Source organism: Zeus faber (assembly GCF_960531495.2).
Source record: "Zeus faber genome assembly, chromosome: 10".
NCBI lineage: Eukaryota > Metazoa > Chordata > Actinopteri > Zeiformes > Zeidae > Zeus > Zeus faber.
The window spans coordinates 24,331,944-24,344,675 of record NC_137199.1 but is presented as its reverse complement, the minus strand read 5'-3'; the positions used below and the strand labels follow the sequence as shown (position 1 = coordinate 24,344,675).

Here is a 12,732-nt window from a genome sequence, read left to right as displayed (position 1 = left end):
GGTGAAAAAGTCATTCCACAGATAGACAGTGCTCAATATAGCTCAACTAAATAGAGCCAAGACAATGGCACTGTTTCCCCACTTCAAAGCCAGCCCCACACTATCAGCGCGCCCCATATATTTTTGGAAGGAGACCACCCTCTATTGTGCATTTCAAAGGCCCAGCGGTGGGCTAACCAAAAAGGCAATCCTCAAACAATACATCTAAAGCTGGGACTCGGGGTAAGAGAAAGAGACACTCCCCTTGATAATTTGTTTCTGCATAATAGACTCCCTCTTGTGACTGGCTCATGTTCCCAGAGAGTGTACTCGCCATTTCTCCCCAATCAAAATGCACCAGCAGAGCACATTAATCCAACACTTCAGAGAGTGTTAGTCACGTACGAAAACGGCGGAGAATGTGAGAGAAGGAGAGAGAGCACGGTAAATCGGCAATGCATGTTTGTTTGTCTGTCTGCTATCAGCGACCATCTGCCACACAGAGTAGTGTCTCACCTGCTTGACAGCTGTGACTGTGATGACAAAAAATAAAGGTAGGCCACTGGTGACTGGGCTTGTGGGGGTATCCACTATGACCTAATGGGAACATAAGAACAACAAGAGTGTATAAGTGTCCTGTAAACAGCCACAACAAATATAGACAAGAAGTTAAAGTGAAATTACACTATACATGGAACAAATTAGAGAGTCCAACTGCAGTGCATGCCAGGGCAGGCTCAGAGGGAGGCTTGTCAGTTAAGGGCAACAGGCAGGGCTCCGCTTAACTGCAGGGTGTAGTCGTTGTGTGTGTGGGGGACTTCTCTTTTTTCCCTTTTTCCCCCAAATAGTTTTATTGGTGAGTGAAAGGGATGTGTGTATCTCTGTATGAAGGGATCCAGGAGCAGGGACTTTCATCCGTACAACCACCGTGATTGTCAGTTCTGAACAGAGGTGGAAAATTCCAGCTTGAGAGAGTAAAAGTGCTGCCATTTTTTGTTATCCACACATGCACTGATCCAGCTGATTTCACTCATTAGTTGGACCTCTGGGTTGTTGCTAGTTAGCAAATCCACATCGTGGAGGGGAATTTTACTTTCTGAACCCATATTTTCTACCTCTGGGTCTGAGCATGGCTGGAGAAGAATCTGGTGTGTGTGTGTGTGTGTGTGTGTGTGTGTGTGTGTGTGTGTGTGTGTGTGTGTGTGTGTGTGTGTGTGTGTGTGTGAAAATTAAGAAGCAGTCAGTTCATAGACCAGGTAGACCATCACAAACAACCAACACAGAATTACCACCTGACCTGAACACCTAGGCTAAAAATAAACAAAAAAAACACAACATGCACAGGCTTGAAGGGGACCTATAAAAACTTCTCCTTTTCAGTATTTGCGCACATAAATGTGGGTCTCTAGTGGGCATACTAACACACAAACTGTGAAGTAAAACTCAGTCACTCATGTTTTATTTCAGAAAACATGTCATGAAACATGCCGTTCAGATTTTTACAGTCCTTAGCTACATAATTTAGGGCCTCAGTAGAATTAGAACCGCCCTCCATCTGAGTAACTCCACCCACGGCTGGAGAATAACAAGTGCCGCTGGGAACTGCTCTGTTGGCTTACAGACCAGCACAAATGTTTTACAAGAAAGGAATTAATACCAAGTCCTAGTCCATGAACAAACTACAGATAATGGAAATTTAAGTGTTTAAAAAATAATTCTGCTGTGTTTCTTTCTTAAAAAAAAAGTATGCAGTAGATAGACTAAAGTGTAATCCCCTGTGCGTATCTCCAACAAAACGAATAAAAAATATGTATTTTTTTGAAGCACGGCAACCAAAATCAGATCAGAATTTAAAATTAGGCCTGTAGATATAATAAGAGTGAAGATTCAGCAACTGGCTCACAGAACCCGGAACTTGTGATCAAACCCCCATTGGCTCACAGAACTAAGGGCCTTGGGAGGGAGGCTCTAAACAGACCGTCCTGGAACAGGGTGGATTAGATCAGCGGTTCCCAACCTTTTCTGACTCACGGCCCACTTGAAAATCTCGGGGCCCACATCCAACCAGAAGTCATACGGGAGCCAAAAAGTGCGTTTTCAGAGGACGTATATTTTAACAATCATATGCATTCTCATACATAGAGTGCAGTAGTGGTAAAACAAAAAAAAAAAGAGGTGGGTTTAAAATAACCTTATATATATGGAACTTTCGCATAATGTTAGTAACGGTATCTAGTAAGCGCTGTCTGAAGGGCACAGTGTTTTGAATGTAGCCTAAAGACTCACGCCAGCGCTGATAAAACTGATAATAACTGGAGCGCATTAATATTAACTCACCTAATGAGAAGGCTGATGTTGCATGGCAGACACCAAATGCTTGATGTCCGGCTTAAGGTACAACAGTTTTCAGTTTATTCCTGTATTTCGTCTTCAATGCCACAAACACTGAAAAGCCAGTCTCACAGAGATACGTCGTCAGGAAAGGCATCAGAAATTGCACAGCTGTGTCGGACAGATCGGGGTACTCAGAAGCAACAGGAAGCCCAAAGTTTGTCAGGTACTTGTACCTAGGTACAGCTGCTTTTACATTTACATTTACATTTAGTCATTTAGCAGACGCTTTTATCCAAAGCGACTTACAATTGTTTGTAACAATTGTTACAATTGCCATCAGGAGCAATTAGGGGTTAAGTGTCGTGCTCAGGACACTACAGCATGCTAGCAGGAGGAGCCTGGGATCGAACCAGCAACCTTTAGATCACTAGACCACCAGCTCTACCGCCTGAGCTACCATCCCCTTTTCCCTGGAAACTGAGGTTGAGTCCATTTAAGCGGCTGAAAATGTCAGCCAGGTATCCCAATTTAGCGAGCCACTCAAAATCACTGAAGCGATGTGTGAGTGTGAGTTCAAACTATGTGTCGAGAAAAAACACCTTCACCTCACCACACAATTCAAAAAGTTGCATCAGTACCTTCCCCCTTGAGAGCCACTGGACTTCGGTGTGTAACAGTAGCTGCTTATGGTCACTGCCTATCTCATCACATAAAACGGGAAATAAAAGTGATTGCAGTGGGCGGTTTTTGATGAAGTTGACCCTGACAGCCTCATCTAGAACAGTCTTTAGATCTGCAGCATTTTCTTTACAGCCAGTCCTGCTTTGTGTATACTGCAGTGGCCTAGCATTGCACGGGCCCCATCAGTGCTCACTCCCACACATTTGGATCGATCAATGAACTATAAACGCGTTCAGAATGTCAAAAGCAGTTTAACGCGTCAGTAAAGATTTGCAAAACAGGAACTCTTCGTTTATCTCTCCATTGTTTTCATACCTTACATAGGCAAGCAGGTTTAACATATTTGTGATGTCTGTTGATTCATCCCGTTGGAGGGCATAAAAACGACTCTCATACGCTCGTTATCAGCTGTTCTGACACATTCTCTGCCATCTCGTCAATCCTGCGTCTGACTGAGTTAACAGACAATGAGATGAGGTTGATTGGCTTGCACGCCTTCTCTCCAAACATCACCCCCACGATCACTTTTGTGACAGGAAGAATGAAATTCTCCCCGACTGTATGAGGCTTACCAGGCTTGGCCATGAGTCGGGCGACCCGACTGCCTTTGTGTTCTCAGTGCCCATACATGACGTTTCGATGACTTTCTTCTTGCCCTGGTACTCCTTGAGTTTATTATCGAAAAATTCAAGCAACTCGGACATGTTAGGTTGGTGTTTTGTCTCGAGGTGACGGCGCAGTTTACATGGCTTCAGAGCTTTGTTTGATATATAAATATAGATAAATATTCAGCGCTGTACTTTCTCCAAACCGTTCTTTTTTGTTTGACAGGCGTGACTGTCCTACCTGTCCAATGTCCTGCCGGGAGTTCGCTTCTGGATGATGTACCAGTGGCTTCTTTCCTTTTCAGTGTGCCTAATGCTAGTCAACCATCCATTTTGATTATCACCTCAAGTTCCAAAAATGTACAGGTGCACGTTGATCATGGTCCAGCTTGGACGTAGTACGCCCTACCATAAGTTCTTATCTATATGTGATGATGCATTTTTGAAGGTTTTAAAGAAAAAATACCATGAATGATTATTATTTTTTTACATTTAAAAACATTTTTGGAATGATTCATTTTGTATTCATTTTTCAATAAAAATCAATGTGTTTTGCCCATGATTTGGCGGCCCACTTGCAATACCCCCGGCCCATAGGTTGGGAATCGCTGGATTAGATGCATGTTAGAATTGCTAGAATGAATAATCTGGTATTTTCAGCAAAAAACTTCAAAAACGTGTTTTGGGGACCTCAGAGACCTATATTAACTTGTTGAAAAGGACCATAATAGGTCCCCTTTAAGAATGAGTTTTGTTTATTGTAAAACCATCAAGGAGTCAGGGTGGCATTTTCTGGCTCATCAGCATAAAGCCTGGCTGCCCATAGAGACAGAATGCATACTACAGCATGTATCTGCACCCCTACGCTACAGACACGCAGCAGCAGACTTGTTTGTATTCTGGCCGGCAGTCTTACAAGCTGTCAGATAGACATCAACTCAAGCAAGAGCAGGGGACGTGTTGCGAAACAGTCTCTGGTGCTTTCCCCTCACCTGTGACTTGACTGAGAATGAGACACAGACGTTACTTTCTTGGCAATCTACATGCACCTACCAACACACACACACACACACACACACACACACACACACACACACACACACACACACACACACACACACACACACACACACACACACACACACACACACACACACACACACACACACACACACACACACAGCTATCCAAGCTTTGCTGTGATTACAATTAACGAAGGATAAATCAATTACAAGGCAGGGATGGACTAGTGCACACTGAACCATTAGGAGGACTGCAGAATCAGGGGAAAGGGGAAAAGTAAAGGCTGCATTATATCTGTAGGAGCAGGCTATTCCTGTCAGGACAGAGATGAAATAATAGCTTCGCTGCAGCAGCCCCAAGTGTAGGGAGCGAAAGGTGAGGCAAATTAATGTTTCAATAGGAGAGTGAGTGTACACAGGGATTTGAGATGGGGCTGTGTTAAAAAGTCATTACACCGGGCACTTTCCCCATGGGCTGTGTAGTCTTTGGATTATTGAGTGCCTCCCAAGGTAAAGTGAAGTTAAAGCTGTCTTGGGTCCCTGCTTGTACCTAGGCCCGGATTAAAATGTCCAGCTCGACAACGGGGGTGATGAAGGTCAGATTATTGTGTTGGAACGCCTTTGGATCTCATAAGTAGCTAACAGCCCGCCCCCACCATCTGTAGGTACCACTGCTGGATCACACGCTGGCCGATTACAGAAATATGGAGAGTGACTGCCGGCAAGTACGGGGCACAGTATGTCCCTGCGATACAGATCCCTGACCGCAGAGCACAGCCGGGGGAACGGCAATGCAGAGCGGCGAGGCTTCACTGTTGAGTGGGCCTTACGCAAACATTTTAAACTAATAGCAAATAGAAAAATGATGGTGCTGCTGTATCTCATAACCAGAAAGCCACTTTTCACAATCCCTTGGTCTTAATTATGTCACTTTTCTTCAAAGGCCTTTTTGTGGTGGGCACAACAAAGTATTTTTGCAATAGACATTTTCTTGACAATAACAGATTTCATACACAACACTGTCGTGAGAGCAGACAGAGCGTTTGGTACGTGTGGTACAGAGCATTTGGTATATCAGCCCAAAACCTGAGATGCGTCTTTTCCAAATACCGCAGAAGTAAAACGAAACTAACCTACACTCAACCTTTAGCTACCAATCACCTCCCCAACCCTGAACACTGCTCATACTTTTTTTTTTCTTCCTGTTTCACAACTACATCCTTTCAGAATAGCCCCCATTTTTATTTCAGAAAAGCCCTACTTCTACCAGTGTCCTTATGAGACCTCACCTCCTCTGCACCAAATACAAACCAACACAAAAAAAATATAGTAAAAAAAATATATATATATATATATATATATATATATATATATATATATATATATATATATATATATATATATATATATATATATATATATAGAGAGAGAGAGAGAGAGAGAGAGAGAGAGAGAGAGAGAGAGAGAGAGAGACAGAGAGAGAAAAAAAACAGAAAAGGATACAACTGTGCCACAGATGTGCTGTGATATCAGGCTGAGCGGTGCAGAGCCCATACATCCGAGCCAGGAATTATGATTATTATCAGAGTGAGCAACGGACAGTGGGTCCCCGGGGTCCGAGGGCAGCGTTACAGGCCTCTCTTTTCCACCTTTCCCAATAATGTCTCACACTCACTCCCACCCCGACTTTCTCCCTCACCCCTGCTCTGCTCCCATTTGATCAGGGCCCAGCAAAGGCAGTGCAGGGGCTATTTATAGGAGAGAGTGGTGCTTTTTTATCAGCCTGTGTCTATTTGTAGCCCTGAGAAGAACAGAGGGCTTCCTGGCTGCTGACGTCAGCGGTGCAGCGCTGCAGAGAGATGGAAGGCAGGGAAAGAGATGCAAAACAAAGTGAAGGAGTGAGAAAGAAAAGATAAGTGGGGGAGAGAGTAAGTGAAAAACCCAGCGAGAAAGGGAAATACACGAGGACAGGAAGGGAAAATTGTTGGGGGGGGTCCAGAATGAAGCCTTCCAGGGGAAATGTATCTAACCCCCACTCCCTCTCTCCTTCCCCCATGGATTAGTGGAGAAATGCCAACCACATGGAAGCTTGGGTAAACACTGTCAGCAAACACAGGACACCCACTGACTCACATGCTCACACACACACACACACACTTTACAGGACCGAAACAAACAAATACGCATACATCAATATAATACACCAAACAATAACCAAACAGATTCATGTTTTACCATTTTATTTTGTACTCATTTGCAGAAAAAATGGAGAGTAGGCACTTTATGCTGTGTTTTAGGCTCTGTGATATCAGGACACTGAATATGACAACTCATTTTACATGAAGAGACACTGAAGAGAAAGTACTTTTTACTTAAGAGACATTAATGTGGTGATTTCCCTTTCACTAGTCATTTTGTGTCAGGGTTATTGTACTTTAACTTAAGTAAAAAGTCTCTCTCTCTCTCTCTCTCTCTCTCTCCATCAATGGAGTCGATTCGATCGTGACGTTTGAATCGTAAATCGGCCCAAGCCTAGCATAGACATACTGTACTGGCATTAAAGGATATATAAAACAAAACATACACGGATAATAAGACAAGTCTATTCTAACGGTAACAAGGGAAGTGGGAAAATACCAAAAATTCTGAAGTGATCAATCCACTAATGACTTAAGGACTACCAAAATACTTGGTAACTGTATCTTTCAGTGCCTGATTTAGTACAGTACTGGGCTGTCACTCAGTGAGCCCATTCAGTGTGACTGGTAGCAGTGACTGCACATTGCTCCTCAGAGGGATCAACACCAGCACCTGTTTACACTGGACACTGCACTGTTTATCTTAAATGTCATCCCTGCGGGTCAGAGAAAACTAGAGGGGAGAGATTAAGGAGGGGGTGGAAAAGCAAGGACAGATGCGGGCCCGTCATGCTCCTCTCCCCAGCAACATCCCAGAAGACAGGAATAGAGGAAGAAGAGATGTTGGGAGTGGAGAGCAGAGCACTATTTAGTTGGCAGTCCGCAAAGTATCTCCATCTTGACAGGCTACTTGATGAATAAATTATTGACTCTTAAAAACAGGTTCAATAAATTCATAAAGACTAAACATTTGTATTTGTCAAGATGCGCGCATACAGGATGTGTACACCATTTTTACACCGGGTTTACTCTGGTTATTCCCATTGCCAGTAGAAATGATGTTCTTTTTTCTGTAAGTGATAAGGAATAAAACAGTAGAGGAGACTGTAAAACTTAGAGAAAAAAAGAAATTTTAGCCGTTCAAAAAAATCAGATCTTTCGTGAAGGACTCAACACTACTGTAGAAGTAGTGTGGAGTATCCATGCTGCACCAGTCCTTCAGCGGAGGGGAGGGGCTCGGTGCCCGGCGAGGAACATGGGGGTTCTCTGTTGTGCTGCCCACGGAGTGATCCCCACACTTACAACATTTCATGGTCCACCATGCGGGAAAAAAGGTCAATAAGTTCTGATTTTGGAAAATCAAATATGAAATGATGGAATGATACACGGATATTCCTGTCTATTTAAATGGCAGCGTCCGGAACTCCAACTCGCGTTGGCAGGTAAAGGGGACCAAAATAAGAAGGTCGACCCGGATGCCCTGTTTACATCAGAGCCGATGGGAGGTGGAGCCGATTAAAAGCCGTGTGTGGCAGGTTTGCCTACCACGCGCCACACAAGTGGCGTGTTCAGGGACCTCCGGGCCAGAGACACAGAAGATGGGGTTGTAGACACCAGTTTATTGTAGAGAGTGGGCCAGTTGGATTTAGCCAGGAGCAGATGGAACATGTCATGACAGGGCTCCTATCCTGAGTGCGTGTGGGGATGGGGGTTTGAACCTGTTGATCGTTAGACCAACCAACGAGCAACAGGTATGTAGCCACTCTGACCCAATCACCTAGATCCAGGTCATGTGTGGCTGCTCAAACCACACCCACCCCACACCGTGTCTCTTGCAGGGTCTTTTGACCTGGAACTGAAACGCGGGTTTTTCCTTTCCCACTGATGACAAATGTCGGATGTTAGTGGGTCTTACCAGGTTTTTGGTTCAGTGGGAAAAGGGTATTAGAGAGGGCTGGCCTCATAAATAAAGTGAAGCAATGAAGCAAAACAAATCAGGTAAAGTTTTAGAGGTGAAATATTCTCACTCATTCCAATGCAACTCTATTTCAAAATGTTCTTACTGCATCGTTTCATTCAATTCATTTAGATTATCAGTGCCAGATAATTAAGCCTCGTTTTCTAAATTGTTTTAGCGACTGAAATTCAACAGAAAGGTTTTACAGTAAGAATAGAGGTTTTGATTTAGTTAAAGAAAAGCATTGAAGTACCAATGTGTAAGCATGACTGGGAATTTTGCACACAAATGTCCCATGTGTAGAAATGCACATGACTCGAGGGGAAATAGATGGTAATTTCACACCTGCCACCGTACAAATGCAGATCTGCTTGTAAAGTACATCTTTCACGTACTTCCCATGACCAAATACCACTCAAATAAACTCGGAACAAACTGAGTTCCACAACTAGGCCCCTTTCAGGCCGGGGCACCTAAAAGTCCCTAACTTCACACGTCCTCTTCACTCACACACACCGGCCCTTACCTGCACCAGGAAGATGATGAGGAAGTAGAAATTTGCTATTCTTCTAAACTGTTCAAACAGGTTCTTTGGCAGAAAGTTCCACACTGTGTACTGTTGGGAGAGAAGAAAAGTATACAAATTAAGTGCAAAAGAAAAAGTGTGTTGATGGCACACTCTGCATATCAAATATCGTTTTCACACCAAAATGATGGGTTTACCCAGGTTTTTTTTTTTAATGCGGGTAAACCTGCTAAAATAGGCGATTGACACCTTTTCCATTGCCAGGAGAAATGGTGTTTTTTTCTGGGACGTCACGTTCGACGTCACAAACACGTGGGAAAAGTGGTGTGTCATGGTTCCAGCGTGATTGGGAACAAAACATGGATTGGATTGATATGAATAACAGATCTTTATTTAACTATTGAATTGTTAAAAGAAAAACCTTCAATCACAGTAGAAGATTCATTCATTTAACTTCAAGCTTTGTAATTGTTCAAATCGGAAAATGATCATGAGAAAAATATGAAGTGTTTCAGCAGAGATGTATTTTTTTTTATAAAAATGTTGCTCGTTAACGTCCACATACATGGAGTGCTGCTCCGTGTGCTAAGGGACAGCTTTATGCCCATTAAAGTAAAAAAAGGTAAAAAAAAATACAAACAGGCGCAGTGTTCTGGAAGAGCCTCAGTTCGGACTCTACAGGTGTTCTGGGCCCTGCCAGCAGCACATGCCACGCTGGGGTTCGCTTAAAACAATCTCTATTGGCCGGGGGGTAGGCTATTTAGGCCTATCTTGCCGATAGGAAGAGCCAGCCCTGGACAGTCCTATTGATTAGATTGTGTGACATAAGTAGAACACTTTCTATTTTTATTTTTAATAATCGCAGCCTTTGCGATTTGAAAACTGCGCTCTGTTAAATTGCAATGTCGGTTTGAATTCAGCCCCATGTCTAACACAAGATTTTCCCCACCTCATTTCAAGGTAGAAAAGGTTAGAGGAAGAAAGTGTGATGGGAAGGTGGATTTGCAATACACATTTTCTTGACAATAACAGATTTCATACACAACACTGTCATGAGGGTAGAGTATAGATTATTTGGTATATCAGCCCAAAACCTGGATGCGTCATTTCCAAATACCGCAGAGGTAAAATGGAACTAACCTTAACTCAACCTTGAGCTAGAAATCCCCTCCCAACTCCAACCTTGAACACAGCTCATACTTCCCCCACCCCCTTGTTCCACAACTAAATTCTTTCAGAACGGAGAAAAAAAAAAAGAAGAAGAAAAAAAGTGCTGATTGCACATCCTGCATATCATGGTGACCAACACAGGGTTTTCCCCGCCTCATTTCAAGGTAAAAAAGGTTAGAGGAAGAAAGTGCAGGGGAAGGTGGATTATCTACATTCAATATCCACCACAACTTGCATGTGGGTATTCTTCCTGAGCTGGGACTGGAGGTGGGGTGTTGAGAATGGGAGACAACTTCAATAGCTCACTGCCTATCTGATCTGTCCGGGGCCCAGGGCTCCAGCCCTTGGGGATCCGCAGGTATTCCATTGATTCGGATTAGCGACTTATCTCCCTAATTCGGCTAGCCCTGAATGGAGAGCCGATTACCTTATCAAGTTGGCAGCAGATCTGTTTCTGTTTTTTTTTTTCCCTGTCATCCTTTTTAAGTGGCCATGTCTGCCGATACTCTAGTAACTGTGGCGACACTTTTATCTGCCAAATCCATGGGAGACGGCTGAACAATGCCCTAGAGGGAAGACCCAACAAAAACAAACAGGCACACTGAGTAACACTCAAGACACACACGCACACACACAAACACACGAGGGGACGTCTTCACCTAACGAGGCACGGTGGAAATGCAATAATAGCAGAAAGGGCCATCTCATTTCGAAACAAAGAAGGGAGAGGGGGAGTAATGAGAAATGGTTGGTGGAGGGTGCGCTTGTGCGCCTGTGTGATATGATGGTGCGGCAGTGAGCAGAGGAGGAGATTGGTTGCTGGAGCGCGTGAGAGCAGGAGGGTGATGGAAGGCAGAAGCATGAGGAGCATAAACACCACGGCCGGGATAATTAAAGACTGTTTACACCGACACACTGGAGGAAGCAAATTGATTCAACCATCCTTACCGGGACCCTTTGCACCACGATAAATCCTGCTCCCTTCCTCTCCTCACAGTTACCCATCCCATCACCTTCAACCCTCACATCCATATCCTCCATCACAGGGCTCCTGCTCACAACTCTCTGCTGACAGGGGGCTTCTGGGACAGATTTAGGAGAATAAGGGGACTGTTGGAGCCAGGGGGGAAAGATTGAATCACCAAGCCCTACAGCTTATTAATAGCAGTCGCGTATTTCAACACTCTTCTGACAGACAGAGATAGTGGACTTCTTTCGGAGAGAACACAAATATGTCGACAAAAGAAACAAGGTCAGAGAAAGAGAGGGCTCAAAACAACAGAAGGGTTCAATTTGAAGATGGTCCGAATGCGACGAGGGGATAGAGGAGAACTGACAGGTCTAAACTGGGGAGTTGAGAAACAGGGACAGGCCCATGAAGCTCAACGTGCTTACGAAATTAGTGTTTTGGTGTCGGGCAGGAAACAGTTGATATGGATATCTTGACTTCAAAACTGTGTAAATGCCATGAATAGGGATGGGTTTTTTAGGATTTTAACGGTACTACTACTCTTACCGATACTGCTTATCAATCAGGTACTTTAATGCTCCTCTTATTGGTTATTTTATTTTACTTTTTAAGATAAAAAAAATAAAACCAATTAAGAACACAATTAACACTGCCTTATTTTCTCGTATAATTTGTTGTTTTACTCTTTAGGAACAATTATTTCGCCTATTCCCTGAATAGCGTTTTACCTTGTCAAGACGATATCCTAGCCCCGGAGAACCAGTCTGGAGATCTTATCTTTGTAAACATTTATTTAGCCCATTCCCTAAAAGGTGCAAGATAAGGTTTATATAGCCTTAATAAATAGAAAATCAATTTTCTCAATTTCTCCAATACAGTTAACAGAATCTGGAATGTCTGAGTTTATCAGTAGGACGGTCTTTAATAAGTTAGCCCTGGGGCCCGATTAATACCGGGTCTCGGTACCCATCCCCGGCCATGAATTGTGATAGGAAGTCCTGTGTGTGTGTGTGTGTGTGTGGGGGCATTTTCTTACCTTGGATGACACAATCCTGTTGGTACAGAACTTAGGTGGAATGAAGGCCTCAGTGGCCGGACATGGCCGATGACCAACATAGATTGTCCTGCTGTCTACTCTCATCTCATCGCCTCCAAGCTGGGTGAAAAAGAGAGAGAGAGAGAGAGAGAGAGAGAGAGAGAGAGAGAGAGAGAGAGAGAGAGAGAGAGAGAGAGAGAGAGATGTAATTAGATATATTTGTTCTTACATTAGAGAACTTTTTCATCTTAAGAGTAGAGATTCATTATCATGAACCAGCAGAATAAATTGCAATAGGTGAAAAAGTGCTTCAC

General features: G+C 43.6%; 1 protein-coding gene across 1 annotated transcript in view; it reads right to left on the bottom strand.

Annotated features, from left to right (window-relative positions):
* The window catches only part of atp11c (ATPase phospholipid transporting 11C (ATP11C blood group)), a gene marked incomplete at both ends in the record, with an annotated part of 45,637 nt that overhangs the window by 13,078 nt on the left and 19,827 nt on the right, over positions 1-12,732 (bottom strand). Inside the window, 3 exons of the mRNA XM_080008556.1 lie at positions 496-576; positions 9,243-9,332; positions 12,419-12,538. Of these exons, the coding sequence (XP_079864682.1) occupies positions 496-576; positions 9,243-9,332; positions 12,419-12,538 (291 nt within the window). The remainder of the gene's footprint in view (positions 1-495; positions 577-9,242; positions 9,333-12,418; positions 12,539-12,732) is intronic.